Source organism: Notothenia rossii (genome assembly GCF_949606895.1).
Source record: "Notothenia rossii genome assembly, chromosome: 3".
In the NCBI taxonomy this organism is placed as follows: Eukaryota; Metazoa; Chordata; class Actinopteri; order Perciformes; family Nototheniidae; genus Notothenia; species Notothenia rossii.
In genome coordinates this window covers 7,679,575-7,703,472 of record NC_136901.1, presented here as the reverse complement: position 1 = coordinate 7,703,472, position 23,898 = coordinate 7,679,575, and the positions used below count along the sequence as shown (strand labels likewise).

Here is a 23,898-nt window from a genome sequence, read left to right as displayed (position 1 = left end):
CTTTGAAGCTTGCATTGTTTTGTGCAGGATCAAAAAAGTTGAAGGACGTGTCTTCACATGGCTGCCGAGGAGGTAAACGTGGACCTGCATTTTCCTGGACTTGTGTTACTTTTTGGAAAGCTCTTTTAGTTTTAAACCTGATGTTTATAAGCTTCTTAGTTTTTGCAACAGTCTGTGAATATACACAACTTTATAATAAAATGCACACATTTACCTTTTACTAGACTAAACACAGGTATGATCCTAAGTTAAAACATTATGAGGTTATCATGTGGTTGTTAACATCGCAGTTTATCAGTGGATGTTTGCTGGAACTACTTGTTAACAGCGTGTTTCCTAACGGAAACACACAGCGTGACTCCGGTCAGGTAGAGACCGGTCTCAAGTCCGCACCGCTGCAGACTCGCTGTTTGAAGGCCTGATAGCCCACTCCCCCTCCACACCTCTCCACACTCGTTGGTTTGGAACAGCCCTCAATATGGCGGACCGTCCGCATGAACGCGCAAACGGAGGGGTAGGGTGTAGGGGGCGGTTTGGGAATGGGCCTTCCTGTCATGGTGTTAGAAAATGGTAGAAACTCAAGGAAGCCACATGTTTAGGCACTGTTAGGATCCATTTGCATCTGCATGAAAAGACCAATCAATCAATGTCGTAAGTGATTACATTTCATTGTTAACATGTTGTAGTTCCTATATCAATGCTTATTTGATGGAAAGATGTTTAAGAAACATGTAATGTTATATTGTATACATTTACAATGCAACTAAGGGTGTTTGAATAGACAACACAAGACTAAGATCGTTTTGCATTCTGTATTTATTGTTACAGTTTTCACTCCATGTCATGGTGAAGGAGTTACCAGTAAAGTTTCCCAGCTACGACGACGACTCTTTTTCTTCATTTTGAGTGGAGTTTAACTTTGTGTTAAGTCTGCGGCTCTTACGTCCGGATAAGAACATTATAGTGAAAAGACAGTAGAGATCAGTTTTTACAAAGGATACAAATGACTTCCAGAAAGAGTGGAAAATCATAAACCTCTGGAGGAAGATCTTCAACTTCTTCATTAAGCAGTGCACCACGTGCTCGTGCTAAAGCAGAAGCAGCCAAGGTTAGAGCAGCTTATGCATCACAACAACTAAAACTAAAGCTGGAGTCAGCTAGGAGAGATGCTGAAGTACAGTTCGAAAAAACAAGAATAGACGCAGAACTAGAAGTATTAAATCTACAGTGTGAAGCAGTAGCTGAAGCACAGGTTTTGGAAATGGCAGACGGTTTCAAAGTTAAAGATGAATTCCGAGCACCAGAGTCTGAAAATAAAATGGAACGCATAAGTGACTATATCCTTCAACAAAACACACTGAAAGAAAGTGCTCACCCCCAACATTCTCGTGAAATGGGCCAGCCACACATGGAGCTGGAAGAAGGATTCATACCTCAGTTGTCAGCTGCTGAAGACATCGTACAACCACCACCATTAAGTAGCCTTAAAACAGAATTTAAAGCAGCCAGTGATGTTGATGTACACTTACCTTTTCCTACCAAAGCTGACGGTTACAACCAACCATACTTATATCAGTACACGGATGGAAACCGTTCGGAGATTTTGTCACCAAGTGCTGTAATCCAACAACCCCATCCCCAGCATATTGCCAAACACCTCCCTGAGCTAGATCCAAAACCAGAAATTCTACTGCTTCTCGGAAGAGACATTTTGCGGGCTCATAAGGTCAGACAGCAAGTCAACGGTCCACACAACGCTCCATTCGCTCAACGTTTGGACCTTGGCTGGGTGGTAGTAGGCGAAGTGTGCTTGGGAAATGTCCACAAGCCGACGGTCGACAGCTTCAAAACCAACATACTGGAAGACAGCCGTCATTCCATCTTTTCACCCTGCACAGTTACATGCATGTCAATGGAACGCACGGCAACATCAACCAAGCAGCAAAGGCTACAGAGGAGACACTGGGAAAAACAGTGTTCAACAGAACAGAACAGGACAACAGATCAGCTCCAGCGATCGAGGATACGATTTTCTTGGACATGATGGATGCTAGCGTCTACAGGAGCAGAGATAATAGGTGGGTTGCCCCCCTCCCATTCAGGGAATTCCATCAGCGCCTTCCCAGCAATAGAGAGGAGGTCGCCAGCAGGTTAACATCTCTGCACAGAGTACTGAAAAGGAAACCACACATGGGGGGAAAATATTTTGCATTCATGGAGAATCTCATCCAAAATGGACATGCTGAAGTGGCACCACAACTGAAGAACGCGGAGGAATTCTGGTATCTTTCTACTTTCGGAGTATATCATCCTGGACAACCGCCAGATCTTCTCTCCATCGATGCTTTTCACCCAAAAGGCCGGTGTTCCACCACCCCTAGGCGATTTATCCGAGGAATGGTGGAAAAACAGACAGAAATGGACATCACTTCGCAGAAACCTACAAGTTGGGGATGTGGTCCTGTGCAGAGACAAGCAGGATGTACGCAACTCTTGTCCTATGGCTAGAGTCTCCGCAACGTTCCCTGTAAAATACGGAAACGTCAGGAAGATCAAGGTCAAAATAGCCAACCGAGATACTGTGAAGACATTGCTCAGACCAATTTCCGAAATTATTTTACTTCTCTCTGAGGACAAGGCCTGACTGGCTTGTATATTTTATTATGTGACCTCACTGAGGTCTAACGGGGAGTGTGGTGTTCTCAAAAACGCTTCATATAATTTGTAAGGTTGAAGTACTGCTTGAAATGTGGGCCCCGTGGCGGTCTGCCTTGTTACTGCAATTGGACTTTGAAAACTTGAAATGGTCATAAGTCGTTCCAACGGGTGGTTATGCATACCCCACTTGGTGTGTGCGTTGGCCCCGCCCCCCTGAAGGTGCCCACCGAGTTTGAGGCAAATCGGTTGTGCACATTCGGAACAACCCGTTTCCCTTGAATAACTTTTGACAGGAAGCTCGGATGGGTACGGGACCAATTTGTAGCCCCCCCCCCCTATTTGATCACACCCCCCCAATGTTTACGTATTCCGCATCCAACAATACCAAACAACTTATCATTCGGAAGGTGTTTCTGAAAAATGTCACATTTGTGAGATTTTCTGCCCAACAGAAGTCCCCAACACCTTGACGCTGCCGAAAACACCTTCCGAATGACACGTTGTTTGGTACTTATGGATGCGGAATATGCAATCATTGGGGGGTGTGCTCAAATAGGGGAGGAGCTAGAAATTGGTCCCGAACCTATCCGTGCTTCCTGTCAAAAGTTATTCAAGGAAAACGGGATTTGCCTCAAACTCGGTGGTTATCCCTATAGAACCTGGTCTGGGTGATAGCTTAGGCCCCTGCCTACATATGTGTGAAATGTGGGACCCGTGGCGGTCTGCCTTGTTACTGCAATTGGACTTTGAAAACTTGAAATGGTCATAAGTCGTTCCAACGGGTGGTTATGCATACCCCACTTGGTGTGTGCGTTAGCCCCGCCCTCCTGAAGGTGCCCACCGAGTTTGAGGCAAATCGGTTGTGCACATTCGGAACAACCCGTTTCCCTTGAATAACTTTTGACAGGAAGCTCGGATGGGTACGGGACCAATTTTTAGCCCCCCCCTATTTGATCACACCCCCCCCAATGTTTACGTATTCCGCATCCAACAATACCAAACAACGTATCATTCGGAAGGTGTTTTTGAAATATGTCACATTTGTGAGATTTTCTGCCCAACAGAAGTCCCCAACACCTTGACGCTGCCGAAAACACCTTCCGAATGACACGTTGTTTGGTACCTATGGATGCAGAATACGCAATCATTGGGGGGTGTGCTCAAAAAGGGGGGGAGCTAGAAATTGGTCCCGAACCTATCCGAGCTTCCTTTCAAAAGTTATTCAAGGAAAACGGGATTTGCCTCAAACTCGGTGGTTATCCCTATAGAACCTGGTCTGGGTGATAGCTTAGGCCCCTGCCTACATATGTGTGAAATGTGGGACCCGTGGCGGTCTGCCTTGTTACTGCAATTGGACTTTGAAAACTTGAAATGGTCATAAGTCGTTCCAACGGGTGGTTATGCATACCCCACTTGGTGTGTGCGTTGGCCCCGCCCCCCTGAAGGTGCCCACCGAGTTTGAGGCAAATCGGTTGTGCACATTCGGAACATTCTAAATCCCCTAATATAATAACTTTTGACAGGAAGCTCGGATGGGTTATATATATAGATATTCACATTTTAAACGCCACTACGATTCCCCCTAACCCTAACCTTTAACATGTCTTCTGCGCCATCTGTCCTGAGACATTAATATTTCGTAGAGCTTAGTTTAGGGCCTGTTCATTTGGGATTTTGGACCTTAAAGATTACTGCACCTGAAAAACATCGAACCCACAACCCTCAACTCTCAATTGGCTCTGAGTGATAGCCACAGCACAGACTGCATCTCACAGTCTGTGCTCTATCCCTCAGAGCAAATTGAATAGTGACTATTACATCTCCTTTGGTAAATTCATTATCTACTTTGGGTGGTTTGACTTCGAAAACACATGGACTTCACGAGGATCAAACCCAAGACTCCTGCTCACCTGAGCAGTGTTGTATCCCACTGAGCTATTTCATTTGTAAAAGAGTTGATTGGTAGATTATGTCACAATGACAATGTAAAAAAGGAAATAGAACAAGTTATTGTGCAGTGCATCCAATACAACTGTCCTTGTAAGTATGTCATAGTGCCACCAACATTTGCAAATGAAAAACTCTTCTCTCGGCTTTTACCTGAAAATCAGTGCAAATAAAGAGTATTGAACCAAGAACCTCTAGTCTTCAAGGCAGTGTTTTATCACAGCGAGCCATTTGACCTGGGACAATATTTTTTGTTTGGTAATTTAATTCTGCACTTTGGGTGTTAAACTTCCAAAAGTCTATGCACCTCATGAGGATCGCACCGTAAACCTCAGCTCACCTGAGCAGCGTTGTATCACTCTGAGCTATTAGATTGAGACAGAAACCTGTTGTTTGGTGGATTATGAGACAAATAAAAATGTAAAAAAGGAAATAAGATAAGTCATCTGAAAAAATCTGTCCTTGTAAGTATGTCACACAATTGTGCTACCAACATTTGTAAATGAAAAACTCTTCTCTGTGCTTTTTTCACACCATTTTGGATGTTTTACCTGAGAAACCAGTGCAAATAAAGATGATTGAACCACGAACCTCCAGTCTTCAAGGCAGTGTTTTATCCCAGTGAGCCATTTGACCTGGAACAATAAACCTTTGTTTGGTAATCTAATTCTGCACTAGGGTTGTTAAACTACCAAAAATCTATGCACCTCATGGGGATCGAACCCAAAACCTCAGCTCAACCTGGCAAGACTGTGGTTTATCCCTGTGAGCCATTTGTCCTGGGTTAACTCTATGTCACTTGGTAATCTAATTCTACACTTTGGGTCTTGGACTTCAAAATACATTTTTACTGGGTGGGTGTTGTATTTGGAGAAATCACTGCACTTGATGAGGATCAAACCTAAGGCTTCAGTGCTTCAGAACAGTCTTGTATCTCTCTGAGCTATCAGATATGAGGTTTATGGTGGAGTTTGTGTCACAACCTCTGCATGTTTGACTCATTTATTATGGGTGTTGGACTTTAAAAACCTAAGTATCGAACACACAACATCAGCTCTACTGAGCTTCCTCATAAGTCAATGAGCTATATGACGAATAAACGTCTAAATATAATCGCCTTTCAAAATAAATGTCTTATTGGTCAACCCAAGATAGGAAATGGACACACAACCTCATCTCTACAGACCACTCTGAGCTATATGACTGAATACACTTCACAGTTGTTAGCCCTAACCTTACCCCAACCCCTCACCCTAACCTTACCCCGACCAATCAAAATCTTCAAAACCAAATCTTCTGAAACCTGCTCATATCCACTTTTCACAAACTCCATTTTGCCTCTTGTAACGGAATGGCACCACCACCAGATGTTGATGTAAAACTGTTCTCTTTGCTTATATGAATTCATTATCTTGGGGGATTGACCTTAAAAGTCCCTTCAAATGATAAGCATTGAACCCTCAGCCTCCTGTCTTGAAGGCAGCGGTTTATTCCTGTGAGCCATCTGACCTGGGTTGACTCAGTGTCGCTTGATAATCTAATTCTACACTCTGGGTCTTGGACTTCAAAAAACATTTGTACTGGGTGGGTGTTGTATTTGGAAAAGTCACTGCACTTCATGAGGATCGAGCCGAAGACTACAGTTCTTCAGAACAGTATTTCATCCCTCTATATGCTATGAAATCTGAGATAGGTCTCTGGTAGAGTTTTATTATGGGTGTTGGACTTTAAAAACCTAAGTATCAAACATACAAGATCAGGTGGTGTTGGATCTAACGCTAAATTGATAAACATATTGTGCACTGTTGGAGTTGCACTCACAACCTCATGCTTTCTGAGGGCTTCTTTATCACACTGAGCTAATCCATATGACATGCATAAAAATACAGCTAGTATGCAATAAGAGCAACTCGTGAAATAAGTCATTCATTTAGGTGTTGAGCCAAGAAAGTCACATTACCTTAATAAGAATTGAACTCATAACCCTAAGGCTTACAACGAGCAAGTATGCATTACAATGTTCTTTCATTGAAGAGTGAAAAATAATGTAATGCAAACAATCACCTCTTAAACTTTATTGCACGGTCATTTTATTTACAAAGCAGGTTTTTAGGGCTTATTAATGAATATGGAAATGAGGCACAGAGAATAAAATAAAGCAGCAGTCTTGTGGCCTATTTTAACACAGTTTTTGAGCAGCATAAAACACAAAGCTTGTAAAACATCCTTGAGGGATTATATTGACATAATAATATTAATTACAATCTTAATGGCAAAAAGTTGCATGTGATTCTTGTAAATCAATACAGGCGTGCGTGGAAAAAATGCATAGTAGGCAACAAAGTGAAACAACGGTCACACTTAAGAAGTGTGCTGCTGCATATATTTGCAGGAACACATGCCATCTAAATGCAAGGAGCATTTGAGGTGTGGTTAAAAAATAGTTTATACAACTAATAACCACATATTTAAAGGGCAGAGACTCAATGCAGACAGTGAAGCTTGCATATAAAAAAAAGCAAAAAGGAGAGCCTTCACAATAAAAGCACAGTTCTTAAGAAGTAACTTACAACTGTAACGTAGTGGATAATTACATGACTACCAGCACTTGTGTAAATCTGGACCACATTTGTTAAAGTGAATATACCAACTGTAACATTAAGTGTGAATCAAAACTAAAATCATGGTTATGTAGGTATGTAGCGGGCCTCGGGCTGTAGAAGCTGTCCTTTATATTGCTGTAGGTTTTGGTTTGTAGTCCTTGGCTCACTTCTCAAATCTCTTCAATTCAACAAGAATGCCTTTCATGTTTTTACCAACGAAGCATTTCTCCCAGACGTACACCTCCATGATCCCTGATCCCGGACCCCACCGCGGATCCTGTCGTCAGTGAGAACGGAAGAAAAAGGAAATGTAAGTTTGATGAATACTGCAGAAATTGTTTATTAAAAAACAATGGACAACTTTTAAAAGGAGCTTCTATGTGAAAGCTACATTGGATCCTATTTTGAACATTACTGGTTAAAAGGTTACAAGATTCTTCCACTTACAGCTACTTAAAGTAAAGTCATGTCACGTCTGATAATTGGGACTTCAGTACAGTGAGAAACCAGGTTATGTTATATTATTTATTACTTGACCATATGTATTGTCGAGGAAATATTTTCCTAGGCTCATAACTTTGACCCAGTTTATCAGTTTGGACTGCCCTCCCTGGAGCAGAGTCCTGTAACCTTGGCTGCTGTGCTCTCAGTGTTTCTCTCCCTGTCCCTGTTGGCGTCAGCTGATAGAGGTGTGATGGTTTTATCTTGTTATGCAGCATGTTGATTCTTCTCTCAGAACTAGCCAAATACAAAGGTCTGGGGTAGATATCTTCAGAATTGGTTTGGCAACCGCTGTTTCAACTCGTGGCCCGTGACATGTCTTATGAATTCTCCGGCCGAAGCTCCAAATAAACCATCGGTGTTTACCATCACAGTTCCTGCTCTCCTCGTGTCTCTCTGAGTCTCGTCTCCATTGCTTCAGAAGTTTCCATCACATGCACAGTACACAGCACCAAATGTATTAACGCTTAATAATAGCCCTTATAACAAATGACTTTCAAAGGTGTGCTTGATACTTGTGTTGTTTGTGTGTTGTTTGAGTAGCTAAAACGTGCAGGGTAAATCTGTACATTTGCAACGCTATCAGCTTGTATGGAATATCTGGATTCTGTGAGGGTGTGTGTTACCTGAACTTAGAAAAGAGTCTTCCAAACATCATCATGATGTTTGGTGCTCACTTTATCATGAGCACCACCATGCCTGCCAAGCATGACGGGCCGATCTCCCCCCACAGCAGCCTGGAGGCCCCCCCACCCCCGCTGGAAGTGCAGGAAGATGGTCACCTGTAAAGAGAACGTACCATGATTGAGCTGCAACACCACCAGGAGAGCTTGTAAAATCAATATGCTGGCACTTAACTTAAAACAAGTGTTTATATAGAATTTTTATTTTACCTCATCTTTCATTGGACAGTATTTACTCAAAAGGGATTCTTGTGCATGGAATAACGACGATGCATGTTAGCACAATACCGTAATTACAGGTCAAAGCGAAGCATTAAGGTTAAAGTACAGAGTTCTATAAAAAGTACAGAGTTCTAGAAAAAGGACACGAGGGAGACACAGAGGAAGCCATGTTGCAGGATCATAACCTATTCATTTTACACTAAGAAGGATATATGCAGCTAAAAGGCGGGTGAAGATGTCATGGTGATATGACAAATCATATGGGGGGGGTACGTACTTCACAGCACGGCAGAAGAAAAACAACAGCAAAGAGAGATCAGCAAAAACATTTACAGTCCTTACATTTCTACCTTCTGCCACTTTAGGAACAAATGCAACAATTAAAAAAATAAAATTCCAATAATCCTGTGAAAACATAGTGTACAAGGTTTTCAAATAATACTTTCCAGATTTTGTTGGAAAGATTTTTTTTAAATGTATGAAAAATGTATATATTACTATAAAGAAAAATCAAATACTGTGATCATTTAGAAAAAATATCGAAATTGTAACACACACACACACACACACACACACACACACACACACACACACACACACACACACACACACACACACACACACACACACACACACACACACACACACACAATGATTGTTGTTTCAAGGTTTTTACAGGAGACAGCAGAGTTATGGCAGTGGGGGGGGGGGGGGGGAGGGATCCGGGCACCGTCAGCAATATGTGCTGCTGCTCCATAAACAAAGTGGTGGCGTTTCCTGCAAACAAATACAGCCTTGCTCCTCCCCCCCCCCCCCCCACACACACACACACACACACACACACACACACACACACACACACACACACACACACACACACACACACACACACACACACACACACACACACACACACACACACACACACACACACACACACACACACACACACACACACACAGAGAACTCACATTATCGTAAATGTGGTTTTATTAATAATAACAGTATCTCTTTTTAATGAACATTGCAGATACATAATAGAAAATAAATCAGAAATAGGTCGTCTCAAGAGTCGTGAAAGTGCCTGGAATAATTCTGTGCTATATATCGTCATTATTTCATCATCATCATCACCATCACCATCACCATCACCATCATCATCATCTTTATCATCAGAGCCCAGACATGTTAATTTCACCGTGAAACAGAAATGTGGATAAAATGCTTCTCGCTGATGTCAAGCTCCTGTCCAAATCTCATCCATTTAACCTGCATTCAGGTTTTAGTGTTTCTACTCTGAAATATGGCTCGATTGTCGTCATCTAAACCCCGTTAGTTTCTTGATTATATTTACACAATGCCATGTCATTGAGCACAACTACTCCTGTGTTAGGAAGTGGGGCCCTACCTTGAAGCAATATCTTACTTTTCATAAGGGGGGAAGGTCTGATTGAGACACGTCCTTGGAGTAAAATAAAAAACTGAAGATTGCTAGAAGATAAAGGGGGAATAACACGTTCCTTTATTTATTGTGTCCTCTCTTTGCATATTTGATGGCACTAAATGATCTCCATGTGACGAGAGGCTGCAGGTGTTTTAGTATGAGGTTAGAAAGAAACAGAAAAGATGGCACAGCTGCAGGAGGGACACAGTCTGACATAGCTCTTTTTTTAGTATGATTTAAAGAGAAAAAAGACTACTCTGAGAATGGTTCACTGTAGCTGGTCTAACTTGCTCTAAGTAGCATTTCTATAGTGTAGAAACATATACTCCAGGATTTAACCAAGGTCTTTAAATACATTCTTGTCCCTCTTTATTTGGAAGGCGTTTATACTAAAAGGTTATTGTTGAGGGGAATACACCCCACGATTATTGGTCAGTAGGTCAGAAATATAATTAATTACATCCTCTAAAATGTTACCTTTAAATGTTAAAATGCAATGGGAACCACGGTGCATTCTGGGGCGGCCATCTTTGGAGGATAGCGTGTGTAGCTTAAGCAGCAGCTGTCAATATCCATCCCCCCCCCCCCGCCTCCGACTCTCCAGTTCTCTTTATAAATCCATGTTTAAGAGGTTTAAAAGTGAATGTTACGCTTTTTGTTGAGTGTCAGTCACTGATGGCCGACTTGACCTTGATGGCGTCACATCCCATTCCCTTTAACTAAATATTACTTTGTCATCCAGTTAGCAAGTGTTACAAGCCCTCGTTTATTTGTCAACCCAGCTGACAGGGGGGAACAAATAACAGAGCTGTCATTTAGGAGGAAGTGAATATGAGAGATACTTGTTTGGTCCTTCAGAGGAAACCAGGTGCCATGGCCAGCCTCTCCTCCCTCTGCACTGCCCACAGCTCCATCACTGTATACTCAGCGAAACATAAAGAAATCCTGCTGAACTGCAATCTGTTTGAAATGACAAAAACTCCTCTTTCTAATGATGAAAACAACATTTCTCTTTCTCTAGCAATATAAGACATTTAGTGAATGACCTATGGTGAGCTGTGCAGTTCCACATAACAAAACTTTTTTTTTTATTATCTCTCTCCGATCTCTACCTCCATCAGAAACTTGAACTAAGCAAATATCCCTCGGGTTACAAAAATAGACTTTTCTTTTGTCATAAAATAATACACATAATTAATTTTTCGGTGATATAATCATCTGTTAAGGTAAATAGCAAGGCTGTTTTTTTTTTGTCTTTTAACGTAATCGTGAGAGAAACAGAGAGATTTGTAGCCTAGCACCATATTCTTCATATCCTCCTCCGTGGATGTCTCGAAAGCGTTCGAATATGATCGATGTGTGAACCCAGCGTGTCCCTGCTGTCTGGACTCCGTGTTTTGCATATTCTGGTTGAGTCCAGATTCTCAACCCTTTACGGCAGCCTCCCAGGAAATCCAAGCCAAATCCCAGCTCCCGAAAAAACTCCCAAAGCTTTACAAACTACACCGGCCAACAAAGAAAGATAAAGCTAACAACGGTTTATCCAAAACATCTCACAGGCCATTGCTTCACTTTTGTACAAACTGAAAAAGAAGATATAGTCCCAACTGATGATCAAACATAAGAAGAAGTCCAAAACACTGATGCTACAAAGAATTAGAAAACGTATGTACAGGACCCTGTATTCCTTGACTCTCCGGGTAAAGGATGGTGGCATACAGGCATACAAACAAGTCTCCCTTGTTTTTGTTTTGTTGTTCACTTTCAATAAAAGCTCTCGTTGGACCAAAAAAAAAGATGAAAATCTGCCACCACCTCATCCCCAAAGTATCCACCCTCCCCCTGATGTTTCCTGGTGCAAATTCAACAGCAGCAAGTGGCCAATCAGGCGCCTCTGCCTCCGGTGCGTTCAGGGTCCAAGTGCCAGAGGTGAGTCCTCTGTGCAGATCTCTGTCACCAGATGACGCTGGAGATGCTGGTCTCTCGGGGCAGCAGGGGCAGCATGGCGTTGTTCGCGTGGGCCTCCTCCATGCTCTGTTGCCGCGGCGACTTGCCCTGTGGCCGCTGCCCATTGATGAGCGTCATGGGGATGTTGCAGTAGGTGTGCTGGCTGCCCAGCGTGGACATGGGCGGGAGCGTGCCGCCGGGCGCCATGTCGTAGTCGTAGCTACGGTAATAGTGTTTCTGCCTCATCTGGGTGTGGCAGGAGTTGTGGAAGTTGGAGCGCAAGTCCGGGTGTGCCGTCGCCATGGCGGTGGAGGTGGCCGCTGCCATGGAGATGGCAGAGACGGTCTGCAGCTCGCCGAAGGGGCCCTGCTCGCTGACGTCCAGCACCTGCTCGTGGGAGATGCTCAGGGGCTCCATCTGCTTGAAGGGCATCTCGTAGAGCAGCTGCTTCCAGAACTTGGAGTTGAGCTGGTTGCTGGACGGCCCGCGCCACTTGATGACCGTCAGCATCTTGATGGTGTGTTTGAGGGCCTCCACCTCCTGGTAGTTCATGATGCCGCGCAGCTCGGCGCACTCGATCAGGATGACCTTGATCTCGCCGGTCACCAGCATGTTGCGCAGCCGCGTCTCCAGCTCAAAGATACTCCACCCCCTCCGCACCACGTAGCTGGGCGTCATGACGATGATGAGGCGCTTGCTCTGGTCCACACAGCGCGCCACATCCTCGATGTAGGCTGAACACACACACAGAAACAGAGGAACACTTAAGAGCAGCACAAATGAGAAGCATATTCTCTATCAAGTTTACTCTATTGGTTTACATAGCTTTAATTGTACATGAGAGCTTAGGCTTGATGAAAATGGGATGAAATATTTTACATTTGGAGAAACGACTCTTTTATCAAAGTTTGAAAGAACCAAATTCAATTAACATTTAATGTATTTCACAAGACTGATTGAACATTTAAGTTATTTATATCAAACATCTGAGGAAAATCTGCAGCAACACTGAGTCACTGTCACATGAAATGAAAAGATAACATGACTCTTTTATATAAACTCTTACTTAAATAAACAACTTAGCATTTAAACAGAGAATTATAGACAAAAAGAGGACGAGGGTTGATTACTATAAGATGACAGTAAACAAAGAACACTGAAAGCCAGCCTACAGTGTGAACCTTCACACATTTACAATACGGTGTTCAAATCCCTCTGAGTCATAATATCCGTGATAAAGTGTGACCCCGGGCTGTCTTGGGCGTCGGGAGTGTGTGTGTGTGTGTGTGTGTGTGTGTGTGTGTGTGTGTGTGTGTGTGTGTGTGTGTGTGTGTGTGTGTGTGTGTGTGTGTGTGTGTGTGTGTGTGTGTGTGTGTGTGTGTGTGTGTGTGTGTGTGTGTGTGTGTGTGTGTGTGTGTGTGTGTGTGTGTGTGTGTGTGTGTGTGTGTGTGTGTGTGTGTGTGTGTGTGTGTGTGTGTGTGTGTGCAGGTAATTCCTGCTTTTAGCCTTTTTTGGAAAGAGTCATCTTCAGCAGCAGGTAGACAGGATTAACTGAGCTTCACTTTTTCTAATCAAGGACCCTCTTGTGTGAGAAGATAAAAAAGAATGTGTACTTCTTTTAGCACAGAGAGGTATATATATATATATATATATATATATATATATATATACATATATATATATATATATATATATATACATACTTGTGTGTGTGAGAGATATCTTGCTTGTCTTTAAGCCACCTCTCCATGTCACTTAGAAAGAATGTCATGTCATGCCTGAGGCTACAACTGATTAACGTGCATTTTAAGTGGCTCTTTCTTCACAAAGATAAGTATATTATTTGGGTAATTGGGCCTTTTGCTGCATTTCGTCAAAATACATCCCCAAAGCTTATTATTGTATCTTTTATCTCCAGTTATATTGCTCCTCAGTTACCAAAGAGTATCACAACTACAGTCCACTGCTTTCTTTTCTTCTGGAACATATAGAGTAATATGTAACACTCGCCTATTGGCTAGCGCTCCAACACATTTTAAATGATAGGCTAAGGGGCGGGACACCTCTGAGCGGTTGACCAATCCCAACAAAGCTGTCCAAATAACCAATCAGAGCAGACTGGGCTCTGGTTTCAGACAGAGGGTGAAAATAGGTGCTGCAGCACAGGCAGTATGAGAACAATAAAGAGCTTGTTGAACATTAAAGCCTGGAGACATGTCACAGGAGATTATATTCTTTCTGGGACTGACCCCACGCATCACAATAAAAATAAAAATGGAATATAGCAATGTGCCTAATCTGTAAATAACGTAATGCGAGTAAAGAACATTTAAAAGTGCAGGATTTTTAGGTTGTAACTAATGGCGTCGTAAATGCTTAAAAAACAGTATGTATTATTGCAGTAATAACGGCTATTAGCGACCACCTCATTACAACACTAACCCATTATAGTAACAATGTTGAAACACTTAGATATGATGATTTCTTTGGGTGATTTTGTGAGAGATACTGCATCGGTGTGTGTGGACACGAGCGTTAAACATCTGGATAATAAGTACCTCTAAGTAGTCTTGTGTCATCCTGGAAATGATCATTGGTGAAACCTAAACATAGATATTTGGATTCAAAGTATGATCAGAAGTTGTGGAGAAAAAAGCATTTAAAAATAAAAGAACAGTTTTTTTTAGTGTGGGGACACGGCTCTGGCATAAACTGTGTTTCTGCACTGGTGTTTTTTGCACAACAATAATCGCACTGACCAGTTTATTCCAGTTTAATATGGGATATGGAGCATAAAAAAGCACAGGAAACACTTTTTACTTTGGTGGCAGGAGTAATACCAGGTGTTGTTTTGCTGCCATATACTAAAAAACATTGAGATGTGTATAAATAATCCAGCATGCTGGGGAATCAACAGCTCACGTGTTGAAACCCCAAATGGCCGAACTGTGGCTTTAGCCGTGGATTATGCTTTATTATAACTGTTGGGATGCTAATAGACTCCCAAAGGGACCTAAATGTTTATACATGGACACATTAAGCCAGCGAGCTGAAAAAAAAATCCAGTTTTTTTTTAAATCCTTGCATTTTTATGCCATTTTTCCCATATTACAACAGTCCCCCTCGAAATGGAGCACACAATCACAGCAAGGGATTCAGATTACCACGTTGGCACGGTGCCAATACTGGAGAGGAGCATAATTAGTAATGGCGGTATGTGCGGGGAAGACAGGCAGATGCATGTGTTCAAATGGAGGCTAATAACATAATGATATTATCAAACTCATCAAATTGCGTGATGAGTTAATCAACGATAAGCACGGGGCATGGTGAGGCGCTCCATTAGAAATATACGGTGGCAAAACATGCATTCATATCCATGCATAAAGAGCTTTATGATGGTGCAGCTGACACCAGCACACAGCAGCATGCAGAGGGACGCCTTATGTTATAATAATGTTGATAGACTCTATTTAATTCAGCTTTGAATGCCTCCCATAGGCTTTACATTGTGTAGGTAATGCACTGTAAATACTTGTTGTAACGCATTTGCACCTGTCGGCCACCGTAGAATCCTCCATTGATATGTGCAATCAAAATATCTTCATTTAATCATCACAGTGTTTAATTTCTATGAACTGCTTTGAGCAACGTATCTTAAGATTCATTGCTATTATATTCCTCAAAACTCCCTCTCACCTTTCAAAAGAAGGGGCTACCATGCTTTTATTTTGAAGGGTTACTTCTTGTTACATGTAGTCCGAGGGTCTTCATCTCAGTTTATTAATACACGGCCTCCCTGCACAGCATGTGTAGAGGAGGAGCTATTAAACGGACCGATCTAAACTGCGATGGTTCTTCAGAGGCGCTGCGGAGAACACGGGGATACTTCCAACACCCAGAAATACCATTAAGATAAACTAAAGACTCCTAAAACGGCAACAAGTGGAAAGTGTGTTTGGAGCAGTGGTTCCTAACACTTTTGTTTGTTAGACGTACCTCCCCGGATGAATATAATATATATATATTGTTGTTTCCCTACATCAAAACCACCCGCCATGTTCCCCATTTGTTCTCTATGGAGGCTAATGGATTACATGTAACGGGATTACGTAATAAGGATACATACAAGTTAAGTGTGTTCCCTCCCCCATGTGTTTCATTGGCTACTGCCCTAATATGCTTATTTTCTTTTCTTATGTCACTTTGTTCTGTGAAAAACGTCCTTTTGATATTTATTTTCTCTTCTATTTATTTTGCATTACATTTGATATTCAGGTATTTGCAAAAGTACCACCACAGTAAAACACAGTGCCTCGTTTTATTTCATTATATGTTATATAGCAGGTACTTGAAGAATTAGTTCTGTAGGATAACAAAGTATGAGGCCATGTTGAATATTGACATAACGATATCACTCAGTTCTTTGGTTTTAGTGCACTGCCAACGTGGATGAATAGTCTTGTTGAATTAAATAGCCTAATGGAAATTAGGGAGTTAAACATTGAAATGACTACTCAAGGCATCGATAAAAACAGTTACATTCCCTACCATTACATTCTTTAAACTAATCAAAAAAAGTGCAATAACATAAACTTAGGCAACGCTAAATGCCAATTTATAACCCTAACCCTTAAAAACCCAATTTATTTGACACCTGTGAAGCATTTTCATCCAGCTTAATTCCAGTGAAAGAAGTTGAAATACTATCAAGTCCATGCAGAATTAAAGCAGGGTGTGTGCACCGCTAAAAATATATGGTGTCTGTGTGCCTCCTAGCTTTAAAGTAAACAGTAATATACAGGTACTTTTGGTTGGAAATCACTGATTTTAGGACTAAAACACTTAAAAATAGTGTCTTAGGAGGTTTTTCTAATGCTTATTCGATGTCCGTTCTGCCCTAATTGCAACTTTGTCCCCTTTAAAAGCTGTAATATGATGTTTATTTAGCGTATCTTATTGCTAACAAGCTACTTTAAATGAAATAATAATTGTTTTACATCCTTTTCCTGCTAAATTGAAATGCCACTGATCCACTCTGCCATTGGTTAGAAAAAAGCCCATTTCATAATGATTGAAAACAATGACGATGGTTCTTAAAGGGTCTAGTTACGCCACAACACAAATGCATCACAGAAAACAAGGCATGTCACCACGGCACGGACAACACGAGCAAGCGACAAAACATTCGAAACACAACGTGACATCGCCGCGAGAGAGAGAGCTTACTTCCTGTGGGGATCAAGTCCCTGTCTGGAATGAAGAGTTTATACCCATAATGCTTCTCCAGCACGTCGGGGAGGATCTCCAGGGCAAAGCGCTCTTCCTCTCGGGTCTCCTGGCTCCACTGGTCCGGGTCCACTTTGGTGTAGGACAGGTAAGCGTCGTAGTCCTTGTTATCTGCAGGTCGAGAGGGGAGACAGACGCTGAGGTTGGAGAAATGTCAAACCAGCAGGTCTTTCTTTAATTCACGTTATAACCCAGGTGCAAGGAATGGAAATAAAGCAGAATCAAACAACATGTGTATCACCTCATGTATGAGCATTAAGAAGCTCCTTCAACCACTTTGCTCCAATTAAATGTTTCATGCTTCCTGCTTTGGTCAGCAAAGTTTTTCCGCTGCTGTTCCCTCCAGATGCTCGTAATCTATTTCCATACTGGTGCGAAGGGAGCTATTCATTCAGTGGGAGACTTCATTGAGACAGGACGCCTCCATTACACTGACCTCTGGGCACTTCTGCCCATCTGAGTGCTTTTCATTACAGCTCCGTCCCCACTGACGAATAATGTTACCTTGATGGCTACTTTGCTCACTGCAGGCAAAACAAATGAGGCTCCAGGCTGAGCCAAATGCCCAACAGTGGCTGCTAGGCCTGCGCGTGGCGTGGCTCCATCACCCACATGAAAGCTCTGATTGATGACGGCTTCGAGAGGGCCGAGCGGAAAGTGAGAAGTGAGGGAGGGATTGAAGCTGCAGCACTTCAGTACAATGAGTCAGGAGGGTGCGGATACCCAGGAGCCTCTGACTACTACAGGAATGAGATAACAGCCCCCGGCTCATGCAACAACTCAACTCCAATTTTGTGCTCAAAGCAAACTGAACAACACTTTGTCAATTACAGAGTCTCAGTCTCTTAGTCAGTAACCTATAGACAGATACAACTTTGTAGCAAAATATAGAGAAGTCCTTTTCTGCTTCAAGCTGAGTCAAGAACATGAATAAACAAATGGTTTACATGAAACCGGATCAACAAATAAAGCTAATTGTGTTCCCTTACTTCTTGTTATTTTTGATGCACTGTCCCCTTTCTGATTCTGATCTCCCAGTTTTGACTGCCACCAGTCAGATACAATGTATGCATACAAAAATATAAGATTCTCTGTGTTTCTTTATTCACTAAAGAACCCATATCTGTGCCACGAAAGGAGAGGGAATTCAGAATTTGGAACACTTTGAGGCGCGATGGGAACACAGCCCTTTGAGGTAAACTCATTAGAGACACGAGCAGTCGTTGGATCTGTGAGTTCCTGTCTTCACTATGACTGTAGTGCCTTTGCTTTATGGAGTCCACCTGCAGCGCAAGAGATGGGAGGAGATGTTTAACCCGTCAAGAAGAAGGGCAGAGAGGATGGAGGTGGAGGAGGGGGGGGAAGGATGGGAGAGGGGACGAGCAGCTGGGTTCAAGAGGAAGAATGTGGCATCTATCTTCAGTACAGTTTCTCTTTTTTTCTGTTACACGGCTTGGTTAAATGCTCGATTCTAATTGGTCAATTTGGATGTTCCAGAAGACAGACAGGAAGTGAACACTGACGGGAACACGGTATGGGCTCTGGCTGTTTCTAAACACTGGTTAGTGGAAAAGAAAAGGTGAAGAAACAGAGACAGAGAACCTCGATCAGTGCTGCGGTCACTTTAAAGGGGACCTATCATGCAAAATGCACTTTTGTACATCTTGTATACATGAATATGTGTTCCCCCGGTGTTCCAGGGAACTCACCAAGTGTCAGAAAACCCTCTCTATTTTCCTCCATACCCAAGTCTCTTAAAAAGGGGCTGCGACGGATCTGATACAGACTGATCCAGATTTGAACACTTCTATGACGTCACAGAAGTGGCGCTACGGCTATTGGGCCAACTCCACCAATCAGGAGGAGACAGCCACCGACATTGCCGTTTGAAAGCGCTGGAGACGCTGTAGTACATATGCCAGGCCTGTAGATGGTGCTGTTCTCACAGAACCAGCCCATGATGCAAAGACAGTGTTCAATTGAGCGAAATGAGGAATGGCTAAAATGCATGATCTGTTTGGTATTTTGAAAAATAAAAAGTATAAATATGCCTTATATAGTTATGGTCCTACACTATATTATTCAAATATAGCATGATAGGTCCACTTTAAGTTACATTGCTGTGGCCGCAGTTTCAGCCGCTGCTATGCTATGTAATGAGCATCGGGATCCTGATCACAATCTCGTTATTCTTTTTTAATTAATGCACATTATCTCTTGCTTAATATCTTCTCTGTTTTACACTCCTCGGGCCATCTTTTCCTTCTTACACAACGCTTTGTAATCAATCAAACTCCTTTTTATAACATGCAATTCCTTTTTTACAACGTTAGGGACATGTAAGAGTAATTGAACTGTAACCTCATAATCACTTAGTATAAATAACCGTTGGGTTTATGTGCTGCCTCTTTGTGACATACAGTACATCTCTGTGGTAGCTGTGTAGGCAGATCAGGGGCTATTTCAGTGAGCTGATTCACTCGAGGTGAGTCTGGAAGGCGGGATGACCCCTGCAGGAGCACCTTGAGGAGTCACTCCTCACAGGAGACTGCACACCTCTCAAACACTCCTCCGTCTCACATGTCCACCGCAGACGGACGGACGGATGGACGGACGGACGCTCGTTGCACTCGGAGGGGCGGGGGAATATATATGCACATGAGCCCACAGTGAGATGGTGAACTCTTGAACCCGCGGTGGAGAGTGCCAAGAGAGTCGGAGGCGTGATCTCCGGGATATTTCTGGGCTCCATTACATCTAATGGAGCGGAGACTTGAATGTAACACTGGAGCTACAGAGGCACGTGAGGAGGACTGCTAATGAGACGCTGAGTATTTCTAAATATGTTGTTTTGTTTTCCATGACTAATAAACAGCTACCTGAGGTCGTAGGGCTGCGGCTAACGATCATTTCCATTATCAATTCATTCTTTATTCCCAAAAAAAGAGAAGTAATGCTTGAAGATTCCTGGTTTTCAGAATAATTTCCTGTATTTATTTTGAAATGAATTAAAGATCAGATATTCTGCTCTTTTCTCAGCTTCATATTTGTATTCAATGCTACTCTTTGATGTTTACCTCTGCGTCGTTAATATGCAAATGAACCAGGATTCCTTTGAGTCATTGTGTGCGGGATATGTAAACTATTAATGCTTGGTAACTCCAAACTATACCGAACACAGGCGGAGGCTCATAACTCCACGCCGTGCTGACAACACTGACATTCGTATTTATGGCAGGGTGCTGATGAGTTCCCACCTCCGTGACAAGCTCGCTCTGCTTTGTGATCATGAAGCCTATTATTGATTCCACTGACACCCACACAATGTGACAACTGAGCGCTCTTTAACTAAATAGCCGTGCTGACAAATAGCTGACAGTCCCCCCTTTTGTTACGTAAAGCTTACAGTTTAACATCTGGCAGGAGAGGGAGGCAATTAGTTCTTCGGGTGGCCGCAATGAAACACTTTCTTGGCAGTGGGTGAAGATGCATTTTGGGAAAAATGTCTGTGTTGCAGACACTGGGCTTTAATAATGACACATTTATGTTTTTTAATATCTTACATGCAGCTTTTTCTCAGTGAAAGAAGACTAAAAACCCTAAAGCAAATTCAGGCATAAAGTATAAGCCTACAGTTTACAAAGAGAAATACAATCTGCTCCTTCTACAACAAACACAATAGGCTCTGCTAGTATTTTTAGAAACAGTAATTCAGTTATTTTGTATGCATGTGTAAGGGAATACAGTTACTTTCTTTTGTATCCAGATTACATAATCCTGTTACACGTCAACTGCTACTACCCAAGCCTGCTTTAACCTTTGCGCTGAAACTCAGAGATGAGAGGTTCAGGTGCAGCTTGTGAATGTGGACGTAGCAGTGATCTAATCGACCGCGGCGTGGAGGAAAGTATCCGGGCTCTCCTGAGACCTCCGGAGGCAGCGTGCTGTGTCTTATTGAACCTGATCCCCTTATACCGGAGAACAAATTGAAAATCAGTTTCTCTCTCCAAGCATTCACTCGGGGTGGCGCAATTAAAGGAGACAATTGCTGTTTGGCATTAGGTTCAAGGCCCTACATTTTTTTTTCCTCTTTTCAACAAAGCTGCCTTGAGCCATCCATTACGGCAGAGCTCGTCTTTCCCGCGGCCGGCACAGCCCGAGGTAATGACTTTCATTGAAATGTCTGATGTAGCAGCCATGGCGGTTAAGAGAGAGAGCTGGGAGTGTATACGTAGAGGAGCACAATACTTTTTACCTTTAAACACTCATAACTCTCTTGCTGTCTCTCTTTCCACTCCAGCCTCTCCAAACTAATCTCATTCCCCCTGAATTCATTGCAGCGCTGGTACTTGAGAGACTCATTACGGGGGAATCAAATTAAAACTTGCTCCTTGTCTCAGTTTGATGCATTCTCAAGCCAAGACTCATCCACCAGGACCAATCAGAGTTTGTTTTTTAGTTTTACGGTTGCTGATGGGGCCTCAGAGTTAATGTTTTTACTCTGGCACAGGGAATAGGCTTTGGATTTCCTTCAGCAGAATATATGATCCCTTTACTCGTGTGCAGTTTGCATGCAGACACGTGGATTTGCAGCACCACAACCTAACCCCTCTGAACTTCATGTTTTCTTCTTACATTTCCAGAACAGCAACTCAAGACTATGTGCCTTAAGTGCTTTTTTACACCACTGGCCGATTGAAAGTGGGTTGCTTGTGGAGTTGTCCAAAGTTTTAGGGTTACATTTGACAGCCCTTAAGAAACATACACATATATATAAATATATATATATAAAGCAATAAACACAAGTGAAATATCATGTACAGCAAATATTGCAAACTGGAATGTCTCACATTATTGAGTCTGCTGTGTTGTTAGGCTGGTTATTCACTGAAAGAATAACAAATGTTTGTATGTACCCCGAAATCACCTGCAGCTGCAGCATTCACAGTGTTTTAGTGATCAAGGCTGCTTTTTCCTTTTATAGCTAAACTCGGCAGCTCTGCCTGTTGGAGGCTTAGCAAAGCAGCGAGAGGGAACTGTTTGAAAAGCTGAACTCCATTACCCAGAAGTCATGCATTGTGATGTAAGGAAACAGCACGGCTGACTAGTGATTCGTTTTTCACAAGGATGAAGACATGGAAACACATCAAAGACCGGGGAGTCGTTTTGCTGCTGTTTAGGAGACAGTTTACAGAATGTTTTTGCATAAAGTTTTTGATTTTGCTCAGTGGGCTGAAAAGACACCTTGAAATTCACAACAACATTTCTGTGTATGTAACGAAGGGAGGATCTTTTTAGGTGGCATTTAGACTGATAAAACAGGTGCATATTTACATAAGAATAGTGCCACATGCAGTTTCAAGATATGGAAAATAGCCCAGGTGGGTCTTTGAGTAAAAATAAATATGTGCAGAGCAACACTGACAACGCTCAGGTTAGGGATTTGGTTCTACAGAGGAGAGAAAGGACGCTTTCACAGCAGAGGAAGGCGCTTTAGAAATCCCTCACCAAAACAGGAAACAGTGACAGATTATGGGAGGACTTATTATATAACGGTGTAAAGTAAATGATGTCTTGCACATCTTACCTCCATCTATATCCTCGCTGCCAAAGTGGTTCCTGTAGAAGAGCATGAGCTCAATCCGGTAGCACTTGTACAGCGTCACCAGACAGATGAGCAGCATCAGGATGGCTCCCAGCCCGCCGGCCAGCTCCACCGTGTACATCAGCTCCGCTAAACATAGGGAGAGGGAGACATTTTAATAACGTGTTTAATTAAAACCAAGAACACCAGCAGCCAGGAATAGTTCAATCGGCACCTGCAAAGGCTAAAATCACAAAGTTCACGCCACCATTCGAATGTTTTGTGTTATTCCGGAACGTCACTATGGAAAACCCGCGCTTCTATTGGCCAGTGCTGAATAACCAATCAGAGCAGAGGGGCTCTGGTTTCAGTCAGAGGGTTGAAAAGGAGCTGCAGCACAGGCAGTATGAGAATGTTTGCGAAATGACAGAAAAGCAAGTAAAAAGCATTTGCTTTAAATGATTACACTTAAAAGCAGTTTGTTTGTTTGAATAGTTCAAAAGATTATACTTTTAAAACACATTCATAATTTTAATGTGTTTTAGATGCTGTGGGACTTTATTTATTTCCTTCTTAGAAACTGCGAAATGTCAGAAAGTTGTAAGGTAATTTTGTATTTCTCTCATAACTTCAGCAAGATAAATACTCTTATACTGCATACTGCAGTCAACATGGATGAGAAAATGTCCCTAGCTATCTGAAAAATAATATGTGTTTCTAGTGTTTCCAGGTTTGGATGAAAAAAGCATCTCTTTCTTTGTTCGCCACCTTTCCATTTAGTTTAAATTCTCATTATGCCTTGATTATATCCACATGACACATAACTCTAACCGTAATGAAAGTACAACCCTTTCTATTCCTGTCACCTAATGCCTGCTGGCTTGATCGCATAATAAAAAAAAATCAAAGTGAGGCAGCGGGCACAAAACAATAGCATATGACAGATCTGACGGCCGCGCTTATGAAGATTGGTTACACGTGTGTGCGGCTGCGGAGAGGTGCGTTGAGAGGAATCGACGG

General features: G+C 42.4%; 1 protein-coding gene and 1 long non-coding RNA gene across 2 annotated transcripts in view; one reads left to right on the top strand and one right to left on the bottom strand.

The window, feature by feature from the left end:
- LOC307033535 lies at positions 1–881 on the top strand. Its single transcript, XR_013806542.1, has 2 exons — positions 1–72; positions 829–881. It is a non-coding gene; the product is annotated as an uncharacterized lncRNA (long non-coding RNA).
- A 10,320-nt stretch (positions 882–11,201) lies between these two features.
- Positions 11,202–23,898, bottom strand: part of LOC307034297 (interleukin-1 receptor accessory protein-like 1-B) — a gene marked incomplete at its 5' end in the record, with an annotated part of 234,816 nt that continues 222,119 nt past the window's right edge. The window contains 4 exon segments of the mRNA XM_079673066.1: positions 11,202–12,739; positions 14,564–14,608; positions 17,235–17,405; positions 22,882–23,028. Coding sequence (XP_079529192.1) covers positions 12,012–12,739; positions 14,564–14,608; positions 17,235–17,405; positions 22,882–23,028 — 1,091 coding nt within the window. The 3' untranslated portion in view covers positions 11,202–12,011.